The sequence below is a fragment of the Ochlerotatus camptorhynchus genome, unplaced genomic scaffold (assembly GCF_037179485.1).
Source record: "Ochlerotatus camptorhynchus isolate MF236.1 unplaced genomic scaffold, CSIRO-AGI_Acam_v1.1 ptg000230l, whole genome shotgun sequence".
Classification (NCBI taxonomy): Eukaryota; Metazoa; Arthropoda; class Insecta; order Diptera; family Culicidae; genus Ochlerotatus; species Ochlerotatus camptorhynchus.
In genome coordinates, this window is record NW_027040720.1 from 910,227 (window position 1) to 932,879 (window position 22,653).

At 40.5% G+C, this 22,653-nt stretch overlaps 2 protein-coding genes across 3 annotated transcripts in view; both read left to right on the forward strand.

The window, feature by feature from the left end:
- Positions 1-11,865, forward strand: part of LOC135704078 (DDB1- and CUL4-associated factor 10 homolog) — a 97,610-nt gene extending 85,745 nt beyond the window's left edge. Inside the window, exon 6 of the mRNA XM_065225506.1 lies at positions 10,704-11,865. Within this exon, the coding sequence (XP_065081578.1) occupies positions 10,704-11,495 (792 nt within the window). The 3' untranslated portion in view covers positions 11,496-11,865. The remainder of the gene's footprint in view (positions 1-10,703) is intronic.
- Det (Deterin) overlaps positions 1-22,653 on the forward strand; it is a 434,366-nt gene that overhangs the window by 76,434 nt on the left and 335,279 nt on the right. The gene's annotated exons all lie outside the window — the stretch shown is intronic.

A 22,653-nucleotide genomic window follows, 5' to 3' on the forward strand; every position in this document is an offset into this window, starting at 1 on the left:
AAAGCAGAACTGTAACTTGTCCTCTAGACTATTGAATTTCAGGATGGGTCTGATATGCGATTACTTAGCTTAATGGGACAAACTGACATGATGTTGTTTTCAGATTTTTCATGATCAAAGCCCATAGTTTTATCGCCGCATAATATGAAAGTAGATGCCAATTGATACTGGATAGCGTTGTTATTTCAACATTGACGAAAATTCATATGGGACTGAAATGCGATTATAGGCAGTGTATATATTTTATTCGATAGCCATGTCGCAGCACGCTTATGTAAAGGATCTAACTTTGGGTTTAGGTTTGGTACTAGCGGGATAGGCCGAAAGTCTCTTATTTTATTTTGAAAATACAGTAGTTTGATTTAGTTTTGGAAGGGAAATATACTCTTCGAAACTAATCAAGAGAAGACTTTTTATCTTAACTGAATAATTGAGCAGGAAAGTTAATCTTGCTGAGATTCTATATTCACATATCGGTTCAATTTAAATTTCGTGGTGCATATTTCACTGAGTTTTTTTATTCTATTTTATCAAGTACATTTTCAATTTTTCGCGGCCGTCGGGATTCAATGCGGCCTACGGAGCTTTCGTAATGCGCAATTCGATAGAGTTTTGAAAACACGTTCTGGTCTTATTTAATTTTTGGAATATACGCGGACGGACGCGTAATCTTAGAATTTCTATAGAATATTTAGGGAGGAAATCAAAATTAATCAACTCCAACATAGGCTATCACATTTATTTTGGTGGCACTCTTTAAGTAATTAGCCTTTTATATCTGCTATTTCGCGTGGCGTTCGGAACTCGTCTTTGATTTCTATATGGGGGTACACTTTGTGAAAACTGAAAATGGAACATGTAACAAATTATGAAAGATTTTGAACGTTAATAACTCAGCTGCCCCTGAACCAATTTCAATAATTTTATCACCAATCGATCAGGGCTACGCTTACGCATCGATATCAATGGTTTTGACTGTTTATGTTCAACAAGAAACTATTGAAAAAGTAGTAAATGTCAAGCATTGTCCAAAAGCGTCGAAATAAATAACGAATCCACCAATTACGTACATGCATATGCTGCTTCCCCAGCACAGTCGTCAGAGAGTAGTAAGTAGACGAAACATGTCGATATAGCATTACGACGAGGTTCTGTAGTTCAGTGGTTACCGTTTCTGCTTACCGAGCAGAAGGTAGGGAGTTCATTCCCAACCCCCCCCCCCCCCCTTGCAATTTTTCACTTTGCCTTATTCTGTCCCCACTAGATTTAAATAAAGAACAAATTCTGCTTTAACCGATCGCATCACTTACCACAGTGAATCCTAATCTAAAAATAACCTACCTCACTTACACTACTGTCCTTCCCGAGATAGCCGTGGAGATGTAGAGGTATTCTCGGTCTCTAGTAACAACCGGACGTCGAACTAATTATCCTTCCCTCCCCAAAAGACCGGGAGGACGTGGCCGGCGCTGTGAATTGATCTATAGAATGAATTAATGTGCTTGTACATTGAAGATGGAAAGCTTATCCCATGCACCCATCTATGTAGTTCTCTGTGCAAGTGGATTAGTTGTGATCATTCACGGAGGAGCAACTACGAAGTGCACGGTCAGATAACGTTAACTCGGCGGCAAACACATTTATTGATACGTTTATTGTTGTGGATGATAGAAGAGCATAGCAGAAATAGTGGGAAATAGGAAACTATGGTCATCACAAAAGAGGAAATCGAAAAAGCGAATTGGCTTTCACCCTTCTGCTTCTAAGCCCCTTACAGTCATCGTCATAGCATCGCATCGCTTTTGGTTCTAGGGCACTTGCTGGTTGCAATTTTTAGATCAGGATTCACTGTGATGCGATCAGTTGTAAGCAGCAGAAATTTCCTTCCCAACTCTCTTGTGGAATCTTTTAGTGGCTCTGAAAAGGGCCGGTTTTGATAGTTTTCGACGGAAAAATTAAGAGGTAGCTGAATGTCCTTTGGCATAATTGTGACACGCTTGGTGTGAATGGCGAACTGACCGACCAGATAGGTCGGTTTATTTCACTCATCGAGGGAAAACTTATACCTGCGTCGAGTAGCATATTATTAATACAGGGAGGGTACAATACATACAGTGGGAAGCAAAATACTGAAAAGGGGAGGAGTTTCGCTTCTTATGCTACGGGCACAAAACGAGACACCACCATCGAAACGACTATCAGTTATTCTCTACCGAAGCGAACAGCTAAACTATGGCACCGAAAACCAGTGGAAAGGCCGCCAAGAAGTCCGGCAAGGCGCAGAAAGTCATCGTCAAGGGAGAGAAGAAGAAGAGGAGACAGCGCAGGAAAGAAAGCTATGCCATCTACATCTACAAGGTGTTGAAGCAGGTCCACCCGGACACCGGAGTCTCGTCGAAGGCCATGAGCATCATGAACAGCTTTGTCAATGACATCTTCGACCGTATTGCTGCTGAGTCATCCCGTCTGGCTCAATACAACAAACGCTCGACGATCACCTCCCGCGAAATCCAAACTGCTGTCCGTCTGCTGCTGCCGGGTGAGTTGACCATGCCGTCACCAAGTACACTAGCTCCAAGTAAATTCGTACCATCCAAACAATCAATCGGCCCTTTTCAGGGTCACAAATCGATTTTCAACGTGAAAGAGGTCTTGATGATTTATTGAACTTTTGAATGTTCGAAAGCAGTTCGCGATAAGAAATCAGTTGATTTGCCTTATGAAAATAATGTTGACAAAAAGAATAAGAGGTTGCATCCATTACACGACCGTACGGTTTTGACGTAGGACGTCTGTGATTTCTATATGGGGGTACACATTGTGAAAACTGAATATGGAACATGAATTAATTGTGACACGCTTGGCATGGATGGCGAATAGACCGACCAGATAGGCCTCGCTGAATTCCTGTAGGGCCATTAACGGCCGAGCTCTGGAAGCGCAGATCGGTCTTGAAGTCCTGGGCGATTTCACGGACCAGACGCTTGAAAGGCAACTTGCAGTCAGCAGCTCGGTCGATTTCTGGCAACGACGGATCTCACGCAGAGCGACAGTTCCTGGCCGGTAGCGATGAGACTTCTTCACTCCTCCATCTGTTTGAGCGGAGTCTTTCCTCCGGTGGACTTACGAGCGGTCTGCTTGGTGCGGCCATTATACGATGTGGATACGTTGAACGCAATCTGTTGAATAAAAATTTTAATTACTCAGCACAATCATGGGCATTGGCTCCAAGCAATATTTCATCAGATTCAAGACAAATTTGTACGATAGTAAGTAGAACAGAAAATGAAAATATAAAAATGAGGTAAGGAAAATAATTAAAATATGGTTCAGATTAATACCTGGCTGAATAAAGATACACATTACCATTTATTATATAAGACCACGTAGTCCTACGTCACCATTGCGTACAACCCCATAAGCTCGTCCCTTGTAGTTTTTAGCCACATCTCGAACTGAGGCGTTCGGTTTCCGTTTAAAGGCCCCAACCACGTGTTTGTGATCGCCTGACGACTTTTTTGACGTAGGACTACGTCTTTAATTTCTATACTGGGGTCACATTTAAAAAATCTAAATTCAGACATGTAACGAAAAATCCCAAACACGGACGCAATGATAGAGCGCTAATCGAACACACGGACGGATAAGCGTCGAACACGACGTATGAGTGGAACAGCACACATCGCACCAATACGAAGACGACGACGACGACGAAAACACCCACATCGACCGGAGGAAAGGCTTCCCGCAATAGGCAGTCATCTGGTCGGCATCGACTTGCATCGACTTTTCAGGACCACCAATTCAAAAACGGAAAGAGTTAAGAACTAAATGATCGACATATTTCTTCCGTCCACTAGCGGTCCGGTCCTACGTCAAGCTTTCGTTCGTGCTCCTAGGCACAGGCCCCTATACTTTTTTGATAGATCGAAATTCTATTCGCCAGACTATGAATATAGCTACTATACTACGCGCACGTATGCTTTGGCTCGTTAATACGTTAATACGTTAATACGTTTATTCCATTTTATCAAGTGCATTTAAGCTTTTCCGGCTGTCGAATTTAACGTGCTCTACGAGGCTTACGGGATTCACCATTCAATACTGATTCAATCGGATTACAGTACTTGTTCGCTAACTGGGCGTTTTTTAACTGGGCTGCTTGTTAACTGGGCGTTTGTTAACTGGGCTGTGGCTGTGGCCCAGTTAAAAAGCAGTCTACTTTTTTTTTAAAGCGAAAGGGTCGTTCAATTTTTTTAAAAGATGTGTTTTTGGGTATTGCAAGTAGCTTAAGATCTATAATTTAGAGTAATGGCCACAGATGTTCATAATTAGCCATAATACAGTCATGGTTCCTATATCTGGATTCTGGAGACAACGGAACGGTCCTCCGGAAGATCCGCAACATCCGTAAAAGTAGTCAATCCACGAAACTGATCCTAAACATTGTAACGCACGCCTCGCTACCTGCGAGATTTCGACCACTGAATACGCTTCCTGTCTCAAAAACGAGTAGCTTAGCGCCACCTCCGAAGAGGAGCACTCGTCACGGTTTGATTTGCCCAACAAGAAATCCAACCTCAGGGCGGGTTTATGTGTAGAAGAAACAGAAATTTAGTTTGAGGGCGATTCAGCAGACTGAAATGCTGAAATCCCATGAGGGATTGAGTCCTCACATCCTTTTCAAATTGGCTGCTCATTTTTCAAGTAGTTCTTGGAACTAAAAGTGGTAAATCCACGAAGCTGATCCTAGAGGTCCACAGTTAGGAACTGTGATATAAGAATGAATTTAGGGCTGACATAAACATGGACCCGGATAGATAGATGAAGATAATTGAACTGCTCTGAGGTTTGTTGATCAATCCTGAAGCTCCCACAATTTTAATGATCTTTTCGATACTTCCTTGAAGCTCATGGTACTTCGTTTTTGTTTTCTAAATTTTCAAGAAGTTGTCGAATTTTCTCTTATTTCTTTTACTGTTCCTCATTTTTCAAGTAGTTCTCGGAACTTATCTAGCGTTGAAACAATTTTCCTGAAATTCTCTGAATATTCTATATCTTTTCGGAACTTCTCGAAAGTTCATGCAATTAATGAATACAACTACTATAAAGATCTCTGATCTTCCTCGGTATTGCTTGAAACATCCCTGAAAACAATAATAATAATTTCTCTGCTCTTTTCTGAAGATGTCGGAACTACTAACTTTGCTCAAGTTTTCGGATATTCCCTGAGTAAGAAGAACTCTGTTATGTTAATTGAAAACTGTCCTGAGGTTCTAGAAATCATCCTGAAATTCTTGCAATGAGCAGTTCCACGCCAAATAACGGATCGGAAAAACTCGGCCTTCTCCGATTTGCATATAACTTTGCATGATTGTGTGTTATGGGCAATCACATTTTTACAAGAATTCGGCCATTTCGGATGTTGTAATTTTTTTTTTTTTCAAAATGGCGTCTTTGTAATTTTCCAATAAATTGTGACACGAAAACGTCACTTGTGATCAAAATGACGCCTTGGTCGAAGTTGTTTAGAAAAGTAAAGTCATTCTGGGAAAAATATACAGGGTAATTTTGAGTAAAAATTTAAAAAAAGTATTAAGAACCGAAATATCTCAAAAAGCATGTGTAAAATTTTTACAATTTATGTTTTAAATAAAGCTAATTAAAAACGCAATCTTTTAGAGTATTTAAAATCGTGGACACATGAAAATTGGCAAATATCGTAGAAAAAGGACTATTGGTCAAATATTTGAATTTTTTGCAATTACGTCTTTTTATTTTCAAGTGTCCATGGTTTTAAACACTCCTAAAGTTTTAATTTTTCATGAGCTTTATTTAAAAAATAAATTCTGAATATTGAATACTTCAGTTTTTAACACTTTTTTGAATTTTTACTCAAAATTAAATAAAAAACAAATTGCCGTGTATATTTTTCCCATAATGACTTTACTTTTCTCAACAACTTTGTGTAAGACGTCATTTCGATCAGAAGTGACGTTTTGGTGCTGCAATTTATCGAGCTCCAAATTTTTATTATTTTTTATCTTATTTGGCCTGGAACTGGTCCTAAAAGCAATCTCGCGTAACTTTTGAAAAGGGCCTATCCTCGTTGATCGATTCTCTTCATCGACTTTCTCTTTGGTTTAGCACGGCAACATAAACGAATTTCTCGCTAAGCTCGCAGCACAGTTCGACAGAAGATGATGTTAGCTTGCGCCTGAAACAACACACTCAATGGTTATTCGCGAAAGAGAAAATCGATGAAGAGAATCGATCAACAATGATAGGCCCTTTTCTCGCGAGAAAGGTCCTAAAAGTAATTAAACTTCTCTGAAAATCTCTGAACTGCTGTAAAATTCCCAAAATACGTCTGAAGTTTTCAAAAAAATTCAGGAGTTTATGATGCTGTCCTGAATTTATCGAAATTAACGTTCACAGATCTTTAAGCTTACCCGAAATTCTGGACGTCCCTGAAGCTATTGCGACAGCTTTAAGCTCTCTTAGCTCCCCTGATAGTCTCTAGACCTATCTTCCCGGTGGTTCTTGAAACTCCTTTGAGTTTTCACAATTTAACTCAAGTTTTCTGAAGTTTTCTTGAAGCTCTCTGGATATCGCTGAAATTCTTCGAGAACTCCTTAAAACTTTCCCTGAAGTGACCCCAAAATTTTACAAAAGTTTCCTTACTATCCCGCAGTCTGTTCATGAAACTTCTTCAAAATCCTCACTATTTCCTTTCATTCCTCAGAACTTCTTCCAAGTAACTACAATTTTTGTTGATCATCCTGAAGTCCTCTTAACTTTCGTGGAATTCTCGCTACTCTTCTGAGGATGTTCCTGTAATTCTCTTTTACGCGTTTTTTTTTTCATTTCTGCTTCACACTGATCACTACGAACTCAAACCACCTCCGTCACCGACCGGAGAAAAGACAACCAAATTGAATCGCAAGTAGAAGTAATGAGTAAGTCTGCTCATCACCTGAAAGTGAACTCCTGATGATGTTCCTGGAAATGCCCTGAAATTAATAAAACTGTCATAAAGAACTCTAAACTTCGCGACGTTTTCTGCAGCACCTCTACTGCCGTTACACGCATAAGAGTCCCACGGTGCATAAGGATTGCATAGAACATGGGACAGTTATGCGTAGAACGGCAGTCTAGGGCTGTCATCATTTTTCTGATTCATTTTTCGATATTTTTCTGAATTTAAAGGAACTGCCGAAAAGTACTCAAACTTCACCTGAGGTCTTCGGAACTCGGAACATCCCTGAAGCTCCCATGATTTGCTCCTGATATCAATCTGCCCTGCATTCTCAGAACTACCGAAGTTTTCTCAACTGACGCTCCTGCAGTTCCTGCAATTTTCCTGAAATTAATGGGACTAGCGCTGAGGTTCTCGAAACTTTCCCGAAGTCTATGGAACTGCCCTGAAGCTACCGGAACCCACCCTAAAGATCTTAAAACTTTTATGTTTTTTTGTTCATTAACTTATTTGATAAGCTCAATCGAATTAACTTTACAGAGCCGTGGATTCTTGTTCACTATGCAAAACATCTTAAAACTATAGTCAAAAGGTACAACACTTTATCTTCCGCTATCCGCTCCTCCATCAGAACGGAATCCGCTTCCAGTGGTTTCATTGTATGGCAGTATTGCCAACGGGGGGCAGAGTACTTCCATTGCAGCAATGAACACAAAACGTGGTCAGCAGTCACACACTCATCACTAAACGGTTGCTTTCCAAAGTCGACGACGCATCGACCGAAAGAATAAATGATGAAGAACAATGAGGAGGACAACACAATGGTTGCTGCCGAGTAAACAAACGATCGCGTGACACTCATCGAGAGTGGTCTGCTTCTGTCGACAGCCGAGCTGAACACTGAACTTCCATGTTGTTCGGAACGTTCTTGATGTTATCGAAACTCCCTTTAAATTCTTTTAATTTCCATGCAATTTTCACCTTCAGGAAGTTCTCACAATTGTTCTCATGTTAATTGAACTAACATAAAGTGATCAAAGATTTCCAAAAGTTTTTGAAACTTCAGTAGGAGGGGCATGTAAACAGGTAGGGCATAATAAGCATCCCGTAGTTTGGCCTTAAATTTCTAATTTAAGATAGTTCCTGCAGTTTCCCTGAAGCTTCCTGAAGTGTCCCCTAAATTTCACAGAAGTTTCCTTACCATCCCGTAGTCCGTTCATGAAACTACCTCAAAATCCTCGGTATTTCCTTTCATTCATCAGAACTTCTTCCAACTAACTACAATTGTTGATCGTCCTGAAGTCCTCTTAACTGCCCTAAAATTACTCTGAAATTAATAAATTTCCCAAAGACCTCTAAACTTCGCGAAATTTTCTATAGCACCTCTAAACTTCCATCATGTAACTTCTTGAATGTTCTCGCTATTTTCCTGAATTTAATGGATCTGTCCTAAAGGATTCAAACTTCACTTTGGAACTCGGAACATCCCTGAAGCTTCCATGATTTGCTCCTGATCCTGCCATGCATTCTCAGAACTGCTCGAAGTTACCTAGCTTCGCTTAAGATCTTTAAATTATACTGAAGTTTTCGCAATTGACGCTCGTGCAGTTTGTACAATTTTCCTGCAATTAATGGAACTGCGCTGAAGTTCTCGAAACCTTTCTGAAGTATATGGAACTGCCCTGAAGCTACCGGAACCTACCCTAAAGATCTTAAAACTTCCATGTTGTTCTGAACGTTCTTGATGTATTCGTAACTTGCTTTAAATTCTCGGAATTTCTTTGAAATTCTCCTTAACGAAGTTCTCACAATTTTTCTCATGTTAACAGAGTTGGGTATTTGGGGCCCCAGAAGGGGGTCCCCGGCTAGAAAGTGGGCCTCAGAAGGAGGCTTCCCTAATACAGAGTTTTGTTTTCAGAGTTCGGAGTTCAGGTTCAAACAACAGTACACATATAATAGCTGAGTAGTGTCACAGTTGCTGGCGTAGCTTAGGTAGAAGTAATTTGTCGTAGTCGGTAGTCAGTGTCGATAGCGGGTTGTTGGTGGTCGCGGCAGTCCTTGGGCTGAAATACTTTCATAACGATTGGCGTCTTTAATAAAGCAGATGACTGCTGCTTCGGTTGATGGGTCATTCGATAGGGCGTTCCTTATGCTTTTCGGTATACCGTATATTGCTGAACACTGGGCAATCTCCCAAAATGTGTTCCACTGTCATGATAAGGTTGCAAGTGTCACAAGTTTTCCGGAAGTTGGAGGAGCAGACCATGTTGTGAGTTGCACGTGTGTGTGCCCGGAACGGAGACGAGACAAGATAATCTGGTCTTGTCGACTTGGGGTGTCCTGCCATTTGGAAGTCTCTCCTTTTACCTTCCGAGTAAAATATTGCCTTGTGGAAGCCCACTCAAGGTTCCAGGCGTTGCGGATAATGACCCTGACCCATCGCTTAATATTGAAACTTCATTTAGGGGTAGGAGGGGCATAATAAGCATCCTGTAGTTTTTTCTTAAATTCATTTCTTTTCAAAACAAATTAATTAATAGTAGGTTCTATACCGAATTGAATTTGTTTTGAACAATAAGAAATTAAAGGCTTAAGTATCTAATGGTCATTATGCCCCACCTGTTCACTATGCTCCTATGTTCCTACCCTTAATTTCCCTAAATTTTTCTGACTGGGACTCTGGGGTTCATGGGACTCTTAACGTCTTTCAAGTTTTCTGAACTTTGTTCTGGACTGAAGTCAATCGAACGGACCTGAAGTTCTCAAATTTTTCCTGATGTTGTTGAAACTTCCCTCAAGCTTTCACAATTTTTCGGATGTTCATGGAATTGCCATGAAATTCTCAGAACTTTCCCGCAGCTTTCTGAATTTTGCTAAAGATCTTTGAATTTACCTTATGTTTTCTGAAGTTTCTTGAAGGTCTCGTAAAGTTCTTCGAATTTTCTTCAAGTTAACGGAACTGTTGTGAAGTTCTCTGATTTTCATCTAAGTTTACGAAAATTTCCTGATGTTCATAGAACTGAATTGAGGTTCTGATTGATTGAAAAAAACATTGGTTTTCGTATCTGGTTACTCATGAAGATCTTAAACTTGGAATTCGAAACTTAAGTCATTGATTTTTTTTTCATTTAGAAAACAACTCGTAAGAAGTTTCTTGTAACAGTTCTGGAAAAACCTGGAAAAGTCAGGGAACATTATTCAGCCAAATTAGTAGTCACCCTGTTCTTCTTATTGGGTCTTTACGCCGGCCCTGAACTTAGTGTTCTTTAAACACTTCCACAGTTGTTAATTGAGTATTATTGTGTGGCAAGGCATACAGCCCAGAGAAGTCGACAAATTTTTCAACCCGAGAAATTCCTGGACTGGTCCTGGCAAACGAACCCGGTCTTGCTCTGTAGCGCGCCTTCTACCGACTGAACTAAGAAAGGCCCCCTATTAGGTATCTGCACGGGGTAAATTAATTCCTTGAACAGCCTACTCGATTGTACGACATTACCCCGAATTTCGTTTCCTAAAATTGATAAGATATCAAGATTGTGCTACATTACCAGTTTGGCGCAGTTGTTATCGGAGATCTCACTATAGATCGAACGCACAGAGGAGAGCAGGGGGTTGTGATCCGCCTTACATACTTAACCCTCCCCATTGTTTATGTTATACCAATCTTAAGTATAAGTCATCAACATATTTCCTAACGAATTCAACGCCATTCTTGTTCTTCCAGTGGAGCTGCGTGCACGACATCCAGGAGATCTCATTAGACGAGGACATGGACAGCGACAGCGAAGACGACGTCTCGGGTGGCGCTTGTGGCGAGCAAAGCCAAAACCAGGACACATCCACAGCCGGTGAAGGTGGTGGCGGCGAAGAGGAAGAAGGCGGCGGCGGTGGCGTTGCGCCTGCTGCAGTGGCAGCTGCAGCCCTTGTCAACGCAGCCGTTGGAGAACCCGCGGAACCGAACCGTATCGGACCCAATAACAACAACAACAACAATAACAATAACAATCAGGCAAACAATGAATTCCATGCGCCGAATTCGGACATTTGGGCCGCCGAAGTGTCCCTGCGGAATCGAAATCTCCGAGTGGAAAACACCCGTTCGTTGAACATGGCCAACGTGTACGGCATCACCAGTGGATTGATTCCACTTTCCCCGGCAGAACATCAGCAAAAGTTCCAGCAGACCATCACGGTCAATATCAATCGGATGTTGTACTACATCGAGGAACCGAACAAAGGTAAGGGTTTCATCAAGGAACCGAGCTTTTCCGCTGATGGTCGGGTGATCTGCTCGCCCCATGGGTACGGCATTCGGCTGTTGGCATTCAACGAGCACTGCGACGAATTGCCATTCATAACGGATCGGGAAGATGCCGGGCCGAAACCGTTCCACGAGATCAAAACCAAACACTGCCACTCGGATGTGGTGGTTAGCAGTAAGTTCAGTCCCAAGTTTCCGCTGCTGGTGTCCGGTTGCTTGAGGGGTAAGATCGTGTGGCACCAACCGGTACTGTAAGGTGGATGAATGTTGTTTGTGCTGTGTGAGCGGATGAATGAATGTTGACGAGCGATTTGGTACCATCCCTGGATGTACTTATTCGACGAGGAATGCTTCCCCGGGTTGTCGACTTAAAGGTTCGAGTTTTTCCCCATTGGGATAGACACACGTAGACACTCAGAAGGATTTGTTTTGTCGGTTGGATTCTCATGGAAAGAAACTCCTCGTCCTCGATTGAGAGGCATAAACCACGTAAAGGCATTTAGGCAGGGCGCGCATAAGGCGCACCATAACTTAAACCATCACTTTCACTTTGATTGAGAAGCGGAGTGACTATTTGATAGATTGATAGGTTGGTGATTAAACACTATTTGAAGCAAGGACAAATACAAAATACCATGATGTGAACCTGCGGAAGTTCAATTGCGAAAGAAAGCTCCATGATATATAAATCAGACAAAGGAACTTAACATGCGGTCTTTGCGGGGTGGTACGTTTTTGCGATGTGAATTGCTTTTGTGCACAGAGTGACTTGAAAAAGAAGGAGGAATTCAAGCTGAACATTGCATTAGGTTCTAAGTAACATTGATCGATTCTCTTCATTGACTTCTTCTTTCGTTAATAACTTGAGCAAAGAACCGTTTCTTGTTGCGTTTGTCGTATTAGATGCTAGATAAAAGCTTCTTTTATCGATCTGTGTGCCGTAAATACCTGGAAATGTCTTTACATGATTGTGGGGATACAAAGATAGAGTCGACGAAGATAATCTGTGAATGTTACTTAGGACCTAATGCAATGTGCAGCTTGAATTGTTTCAAAATGACTAGAGAAAAATATGCGTGGAAGCGTCGGGAATGCGCTCCCGGGTATAATGATTTGGGGAGTACGTTCCAGTTGAAGATTGTTGAAAAGTGTAGTTGTGGTGATGCAAATTATGGTTTTGATGACGCATGGCTTCAAATATTTTGTATATCCAAATAAAACATATGACATACTAAATACGCACAGGGCATCGTCTGCTGACCATTGCCGTGGGTATATCATGGGTACCTCGTGAACCGGTCTCCCACGCTTGATCATGGTTCAACTCTTGAAGAGGCCTGGAGCGGCAGAAAACCTGATTTTTTTCCATGTCAGAGTCTTTGGAACGAAGGCAATGGTGCAAGTACCAAAACAGAAACGACGAAAGTGGGATCTGAAATCGAAATCGTGCGTGTTAACTGGATTTGAGGAGGAAACAAAAGGATATCGTCTATATAATCCTGTTTCAAAGAGCTTCCGGAAAAGCAGAAATGTATGTTTCATCGACGAGTGTGCTGATGCATGCGTTCTTCCGGCATTTCGAGAATGTTCCAGCTCCAGTGGATCCCACCATTCCAGGAAACGGTGCTGCTGCGAACGAAGATGACCTACCTGATTCTGAAAAAGACGAAGACATGAATGATGTTTCCACAAATACGATAGTTGACGTGACTGTGCTCTCTCCGCAACAATCTTCAAATCTGCCTCGGTCACAGGTGTTGAGGCGCAGCGGAAGGGAGCACGTACTTCCAGGCAAGTACAATGATTTCAATGTTCAGTGCAAAGGACTTCCCACAAAACATTTTCCCCCAGCCAAGCCCAGACGGTTCAAGCGATTTTGAAGTGTTCAGTGATGCTGAAGGTGGTTCCGAGCAGTGTTTGACAACGGAATCGAGCAACAACATGGCGGCTAGAGGCACGATCGATGATGTACCAAAATCTTACAAGGAGACAATGAACTCATCCTACGCAGAGAACTGGAAGAAGGCGATGGCAGAGGATAGAGTCGATTCACGCGAACGAGACGTGGACGTTGACTGATATCCCTCCAGGACGGAATGTTGTGGGCTGCAAGTCGCACAAGGTTTCAGTCAACAGTACGGATCTGATTACGATGAGACAAACAATTTTCCGAACGTTGATGACATGACTATCAAGCAATACGATGTCAAAACCGCGTTACTGAATGGCGATCTCGAGAAGAAGATATATATGCGACAGCCATGCCGACACGTTGTGAAAGAAAGCGAGGGCAAACTATGCAAGCCTAAACGGAGCCTGTACGGTTTGAAGCAAGCGGCTAGAGCATGGAATCAGAGGCTACACGAAGTGTTGAAGAGCCAGCAGTTCCAGCGATGTAAGTCTGACCCGTGGTTGTACCGGAAGCAGCATAAAGGACGGTGGTGTTACGTGCTTGTGTACGTTGACGATCTGGTAGTGGCGAGTGAAAACCCAAGGATGCTCGAGTCGCTCGTTAAGACATTGAAGAGGTCGTTCGAGATAATCGGTTATATCCTTTATTACCTGTACATGGAAGTGGCCAAGGACGATAACGGAGACTATTTCTTGAGCCAGAGAAAGTACATTCGGAAGGTAATCGCAACGAGTGGTTTGACAGATGTCAAAGGCAGCGTTGCCAGATTGTTTTAAAACTTATCGGTATCAAAGGTATTTAAAATTCGGTATTTATCGGTACCTATTGACTATTTTTTAAATTTTCTATTTTTGCCGTTTTTGAAAGCGAACATTTTAACGATGGTTACGACTGGGATTTGAGGGGAATTGCTTTGTTTGACGGCTTTCTCAGTCTTAAAAAAACTCTTTATTTCAATTTTTAAAATTTTTGTTGTCCTTAAGTGGTGCTCAAAATGGTCACCAAGCACTGTTTTTTTTTCGATTAAATATCATTAAATGAAACCAAAATATGGAAAATCAGCCATGACTTAACTACTGGCAATAACGACAAAAAATATTTTCCCTTGAAAAAAGCCACAATCTATGGCGGAAATGTCGTGCAGATTACATTGTAGTCGTTGCATTGTTTTAAGACTGAGAAAGCTGTTAATCAAAGCAACATTTTAGCTTCTGAACGAAAAATTCCAGAAGAAAGCACCGGGGAATGTTTGAATTAGTTTCTGAATGGAGCTGGAAAAATATCCAGAGAAATACGAAAGAAGCTCTACTGGATGAAGTTCGAGAAAAGCTGGGAAAACCTCCGGGAAACTTCAAGACACGAATTGAGAAACTTGTGGCGAAAATTTAAATAAACTATCGGAAAAAATTCAAAGGAAGCCAGAAGAAGCTCGGAAAAACCTTCCAATAGAAGTCGAATAAAAAAAACTTTAACTTTGAGTTTGACCATAAACTTCCAGAAGAAGAGGAAAGAAATTTCTTGGAGGATTAATTGAACTTCCTTGAGAAGGCGAAATAAACTTCCTGGAGGCGCTGGCAGAAACTTCCTAAGGTAGATTGAAACAAATATCTGAAGAAAGTCGGAAGCCAGAGCGTTTACGGAACAGTCGAGAGAAACAAGGACATTATTCCGGAAGAAAGAGATTCCTGGGGGATACAGAAAATGTTTCAATGATGATCCAATGATCCAGAAAATTTTCCTGATATTCAAAAAACATCCCTGAAGACTCAGAAATTTCCCTGAGGTTTTCAGAACATTCCTGAAATACACTTAGGAATATTCCATAATTCCCCAAAATTCCTTAAAAGTTCTTGTAATTTTCCGGAAACTATGGGCTGTTTTGGAGTTATCTGGTCATCTTCGAAGCGAACTTCCCTGATTGTAATAAAACTACTGGAATATCTCTAATTATCTTAGAAGGTCTCTGGATTTTTTTGAAGATTACGAAATCACTTAAGTTGCTCTCACAATTTTCTTGAATTTATTATAACATAAGTATTGAAGTTCTCTGATCTTCCCGATTTTTTTTTTTAATTTTTAAAAGTTATCGACACTGCCATTAAAAACATAGAACTTCCCATAAAATGTTATCACAATGATCTAATGTTCATGTAACTTCCCTTACGTTTCCTAAATTTGCATGGACATTGCTGAAGTTTTCGGAAATTGTCTGAGTTTCTCGGAACTCCAGAAATTCCATTGAAATAATTGATCTGTCCTGATGCTCTCTGAGCTTCACTAAAGTTCCTAAAAACCAATAAGTTACCCTGAAGTTCTTTGGACTTGTGAAGTTTTCAAAATATTTATGATGTTTCCTTAAGTTCACTGGACTTTTCTGAAATTTCCGGGTTTTTGAATTTTAAGAGAAATTAATTAAACTGTCTTTAATTAATCGAAAATTACACAAAAGTCTGGACTTTTCTGAAGTTTCAGAACTTTTTAAATGTGCCTGAAGCGAGTGTGGATCCGCAATAAAAATCTGATAGCATCCTTGAAGCTCCGGGAAAGTAAAAAAAAAAGCTGGCGGGAGAAGATGAAAGAATCATTTGAGCGAGGGCTGAAAAAGCTTCCAAGGTAAGGTGGAAGAAAATTCCAGGGAAAGTTGGATGAAACTTCAGGAAGTTTTAAAATGAATAAAAACTTCCGGAAGTTAATTAATGTTTAAAATATATATCTCGATTCCCTAGGAATTACGAGAAAGACCCATCGACTATTTCTCGATTGATGGGTTGCCAAAAACGGTGAGGAATGCAAACATTAGTCGAAAGAGTATCAATCAAAAAGATACAAGTCTCTCACAAAATTTTTCTCTGAAAATCGATCGCGGGCAAATACTTTTGATCATTTAAAAAAAAACGGTATAAATCGGTATAAAATCTTAAAAATCGGTATTCTGAGGAACCTTATCTGTATATCGGTATCTTGTTTGAAAATCGGTATAAATACCGATAAATCGGTATATCTGGCAACGCTGGTCAAAGTTTCCAAAACACCACTGACCCTGGTGGTCTTAGCATTGGGCGATCTTAAGGCAAGAATCGATCCTAGTGAATCGATTTTTTTTTTCAAATAATCGATTCACCGATTTAATCAATCATTTTGAATCGATTCATTTTTTCAAAATGGCACAAAAATGTTTTAAATATAACGGATCATAGTTGGTGCAAATTAAGCCAAGTTCAGTCTAGAGTTGATATTACGTTACATAAGCTATCTTGTTATGACATTTCACCTATAATAGTCATTTAGTGTGATGATTGATATCATTTAGAAATAAATTGTGTGGTATGTACGCAGTGAATGTTGTGAGTGTAACATACATCACTGCTGTTCATTAAAATAGGTGTAGGTAAAATAAATGCGAAATTTTAGGTTATGTTCATTTAACTTCATTTTATTCGACTTTAAAGTTAGGCATTTGATAGTGTAATAAAATTAAGTAATTGCACGAGAAAACTCAAGGTTAAAACATTAAATGGCTCACTAGAATCATATATAAAATATGCCTGGTCAGTGAAATAGGTGTGTTGCATAAAACTATAGTATAGGAAGCTTGAAAATAATCGTATAAGTTTTATTAGACTAATGACGATTAGTTATCGCTGTGCCATCCATTGTTAAGTAGAACCTTGCTAAATCTTCTTGGCATTTACTCAACCAAGCACTGAAAAATTTCATTTGGTATAGCATACAACTCTTTTTGAACTATGGTTTATAGATGGTCCTTATTTGAAAATGCTTGACCAGATAACTTTCTATTAAGTTCGTTTCATAAATTTTCGATGGGGTTGATGTCAGGAGATTGGCTAGGCCATGAAATAACCGACAGTTTGTTTGCACGAAACCATTCCTTTACATACTTAGAAGTGTGTTTCGGGTCGTTTTCTTGCTGAAAATGCCATATAAGAGGCATGTTCTCTTCTGCATAAACTCCTCCATGATTACTTTGTATTCAAATCTGATAATGATGGAGTTAATACGGAAAATGGGACCTACTCCATACCAAGAAAAACAGCCCCAAACCATCATGCTACCATCTTCAAGCTTTACGGTCTTTACCGTGTCAAACTCTTTAACGGATGGTCTACGTGAGAATATAGTAAATGCAAGGGGTACACACTTAATCTAGCTCGGTAAAATCTCCAACAGCCGATTACCTCGGCATTTACTTTTGCTGATATCTCTGCAAAATATCTTTTTGGTAGCTGATATCTCAGCAAAAAAATATTTGTTGGCTGAGTCTCGGCAATTGTCTTACTGAATCTCAGCAAAATAAATTGCAGAACTGCTCGGCTGTTGGAATCTCGGCGAAAAAATTTAAGTGTGTTGGGTCATATTTTTTGTCAGTGTGCCGCAAGTGTGCCGATCTTGTTTGTGAAATAACCATCCCGGCAACCCGGTATTTCTGACACCTTGAATGTTTCGGTTTGAAATCGCAAGGATAAATCGGATTGAGGATGACGCGGGAAGTGGCGGGTGTGCGAAATTTTGGTGTTTTATGTTCTTTTCGTAAAGTGTAAAGCAACGGTTTATCAGCTGCCGGAAATAGTTGGAACCTAATGAGGAACATTGTTGGAGACCGACTTTAAAGGATGATGAATAGACTTCTGTAATTTGTTTTGTGTGAGCTGTAGCATTATTTGAATTAAGGGTATTAATGGGGTCTAATTAACTGCCTCTTTCTCTTGAGCTCACTCTAGAACCTACATTTCGTATTTAGATCTATAAGTGAACTGCTGGTCTGAGTTTCTCAGTCAGTCAAACAGCACGTAATGTTGTGAACAACTTCAATGGCAGTTGTCCAGCAGTGCTCCCATTTTATTCACAACAATCCAATGCCTAAGAGATTGTGCCGAAGGCATACCGAAGATGTGCTGATGGATGTGCCCAAGCTATGACGAATCACAATGTGCTGAGTGACTTACCCCTTGAGTAAATGACTATTTTGATTTTATTTCACATGTGGAAGTTTTTGCTCAGGATTCTTGATTAAGTAAGTGATATTCGGTTTTTGGCATTAAATAAACGATTTAAAAAACGTAAGATTAACATATGAAACAAAACGATTAGATGGTCGGAGTGTAAAAGCAGGTAAGTACGGAAAGTACTTAATTCAGATATCCCAAAACTCATTCGAGAGGGATCCCAAGAAAGCTAATTGACCCATGCGTTTTGCATTGAGCCGATATCGATTCTGTGTGGTTTCACCAGTTTTGAAGAATAGCCTCTCTGACGGAACACTTGTTACCAGTCTTGAAAATAATCTCGAGCAATTGAGCGAGCGACTGATGCAAGAAATTTTGTAATTCTGCCGGGGCGATCCAATTCTGACATAGCAGAGGACTGATGAACCTGAAATATGTCATTAGAAGTGAATGTTTGTGCATATGTAGATTAATAACTGTCTTTACCATTTCGTCATGAATATCTCACAGGCCACCGGTTGGTTTTGGTGGGGGTACAGATGTGTGCAATCATCGTATACTCTTTCGGTACTATAGATCTGCTCAGACACAATTTTAACTGCCCGAGCGTGAGCTGAAGACTCCAGGTACAGGACAATATTAAATTGCGAATGCAAATGCGCTGACTTTTTTTGTTGGATCGAAACAAAAATCGAATGAAAAGGATCGATCCAGTCGATTTCTGTCGTGTTTGAGATCGATTCAAAAAATCGATTATTCGAACTAAAAGAATCGATCTTCTGTGTTTCGATCCAAGATCGCCCATTGCTAGGTGCGGTACCTCAAGAGGACTATCAACTACAGGCCAAGGTGGCTACATATAGGTGTTCTAATGTGTCAAATTCGTGATTCAGCCATGTTGGATTTTTGTATGGGACAGCGACCGAGTTTGTTTACAATTTGCTCTAAAACCGCATTTTTCCCCCCCGCGACCTCCTCACCTATATAGTGACAAAGCTGTATCACCATTTATATACCCACCATGCTACAGGCTACGATTGAGCAAGCAAGCTGAGACCAAGGTGACTACATATAGGTGTTCTAATGTGTCAATTCATGATTCAGCCATGTTGGATTTTTGTATGGGACAGCGACCGAGTTTGTTTACAATTTGCTCTGAAACCGCACTTTCACATCAAATTCAATCGTGTCAACCTTGTTGCTTGTTGAAGTACACGCAGCACGTGACTAAATCATCATTTAGTCACTTCACGGTGAAAACTTGTCACTTGTCGTCACGGTGAAGTGATTCCCATTTGATTTGTACGGCAATCACGGCGCTTATTCTGAGTATCACTTTCTTATCACCGTGTAGTGACACCCGTAATAAGGCCCTTCATCTCAATTGCACTGAGTGTGAGGAACATCGTAGGCTTTCCCAGTTGTCGCATCATGGTGAACAAATTTCTCTTCCTTTGTTGCCAATACTGTACTGAATTCGGTATTGATTTGAGGAAGGATAGATTTCGCTCAATGCACTGCTCCATGAATAAGGCGGTCCTTAAAGTCCACGTGTAATGTTTGCGGTCGCCGTGCACTTAAAAGTACATTGCAAGCCTTCGGAAACTCTAAGCCGAAGAACTTTCATTGTCATATACAACAAATGTGGTTTGGTCAGAGTTGCGACCTATCACAGTCACGATCATCAAACAGCTGATGGTAGTAACGCTTTGTACATTCCTATCAATGTGCTCGTCGAAGCTCTCTCCATGACCATCCATCAAGTTGACGAAAGAAGTAAAAAGCAACTGGTGAATGTTGTCTTCTGTTGTGATCCATCACCGATCTGGTCATTTCTGACAATCACGACACTCAGCTGTGTTCGTTTTGAAGCAGTTGCTGCTTTGCTTGCTTATGTGAGTGTGTTGGTGAGTGAGCCCAACAGCTTCCGTTTAATGTTGCCTGCTTTGTTTGTAACTCACACACTCGCGCCTGCCGAGACGAACGTGGAATGCGTAGGCATTGTTTTCATTTTCTTCTGTCGTTTAGCTTTTTCTCATGATCGTACTGCAGAAGTCTTCACTATTTTGGTAGTGCTTTTCATTATCAGCAGTGAGTGTAACGTTTTGCTTGTGAGCAGCGACCATTACTGGTGATTGTTGTTTGCCATGGCTCTAACTCTCACTGCGTGACAAAACGATTTGTCAGCGATAGTCGGTTGATGCGAAGACGAGTGTCACGTGAGTATCATGATATTTTGCATCACTGGGTTTGGTCACACGCCTGTCTTGACGACGAGTTTCACTGGATGCCATCATGAAATATGTCACCCGAACCCCTGGCTTGAATTCCTGTAGATGGCCGAAACAAATGGCAGGAAAAGCTATCTTTTCGTCGTGCTCGTCATATATTAAAGACAGAGGAACCCTGTTTTGCGCGGGAGCGATCTCCAAGCATTTGTTCTCATTCCAAAGGAGCGTTTCCTGTTGCCCAAGCAGCAATTCTGTCCCATTATCCACGGCAATGGTTTCCAGCTCAATTTGAGGATCCACTACAGGGGTTTCAAGACCATCTATGGCGATCTGATCAATTGTGATCTTGTAGCGGTGGTACAGTGGTGTCGTAATCTAATAAGAAAGCCACGCTTTAACCGTAGTTTCCTTTATAAAGCCGAACAAGTACGACGACTTATGGATTACGTGCTTTTTGATGAACACGTTGAAGGCATGATCATCATCGAGCTGACGGGGAAGAGAGCGTCGTCTCTTTTACTCTTACATTCGAGCAAAAAGAAAATTATCAAATGACTATCATATGACATATGTGATTTCGTTCTAATTCCTCAATTTGGTGTAAATTAAACCATTTCTGATCAAAAAAGGTTATTACTATGACATCGTTGCTTGCACAAGCACAACATCAGCAGCTCTTATTATGAAAAAAAACTAAAATACTTACATCCGTGATGGTCTTCGGCGACAGTGTCGTATGACATTTTAGTTTGGTACTGTAATTTGAAAGCTTGTTTTGCAAGTGTCGGAAGCAAAGGCAGTCGATTATCACTGAAAATGTGTCGACTACGGTGACCGCTTACAAGACTGGTCTCGACATGACTTTTATTCGCCTTCACACGGCACCGTCGAAAATTGTTCTATTCATGCAAAGATTGACTGTATATTATGGGAACTTTCGACGGAGTGAAGAGATAGTACCATAGAGGTAACTCTAAGACTAGAAGGTCCCGAAATAACGTGCTCAACTTTTTGGCTCAGCTCTGGTACTCTCTTCGGTCCCAAGCTAATCGATTCACCCCTCGAAACATAAGAAAAACCAATAACCCCTCATTTTATCTGTCAAACTTTCATAGCGAATCAAAACAAACATTGCGTAGTACTAGAATTTCGACTAGAATGGGATACGTTAATCGTTTGCTTGGGACCAATAGGCTAGTCAAGTAGTGAGCCAATTTAAAATCGTTAGTTTCGTATTGATTGTTGATAGTACGAAGACCGCCATCTTTCACGCACAGTCTGACGTTTGTTTACTCAAAAAGCGGATAAGTGAGCAAGAAAACGGTTGACAAGTTGCAGAGGTGTATTTTACTTTATGCTTCTTTGCCTTCAGAATCAGATTGTAAAATTCGATTCTCAAGGGAAACGTCCCTGAAGAAAAAAATCCGTAGAAACTGTATCGAATTCCGTAGATTTTGCCTACGGATCCATATTTCCGCAAAAAATTGTAAAATTCGTAGATCTACGGAGATTTCCAGCTCCGTGAACATCAGGACAGATCAATTAAGTTCAAGGAAATGCTGATATTTTAAAGGATTTCCAAGAAACTCAGGCAATGTTCCACAAATTTAGGAAACGTAAGGGAAGTTACATGAACATTAGAACATTGTGAGAAAATTTTATGGGAAATTCCGTGCAGTGGCAGTGCCAAGAATTAAAATTTTAAAAATCGGGAAGATCAGAGATCTTCAATGCTAATGATACAATAAATTCAAGAAAATTGTGAAGCACTTAAGAAATTTCGTAATCTTCAATGAATGTCCAGATACCATCAAGGATGATTATAGATATTCAGGGAAGTTCCGAGTACTTAGAGGATCATCAGAGAACTCTTAAACAGCCCCCTTAACTTCAAGAAAATTACAAGAACTTTTAAGGAATTCCGTTGAATTATGGAATATTCCTAAGTGCATTTCAGGAATGTTCCGAAAACTTCAGGGGCATTGCGGGGTCTTCAGGGAAGTTTTATGAAAGTTAAAAGTTTTGCTTTCAAAAACAGCTTAAATATAAAATAAATTATAATAGTAAATACCGATAAACACCGATTTTTTTAAAACCTTTGACACCGATAAACTTTAAAACAATCTGGCAACGCTGCTTGGCGAGCTGCCACTATGGGAAAAAGGCAATCGAGTGGTACGATGTGAACAACCCTCCCAACAGCCCAGAACTCCGCCCTATCCAACGGTATTGGGCCTTGATCAAACGGAATCTCAAAAAAACTAATAAATCCATGGAAAACGAGCAGCAGTTCAAATCTAATTGGC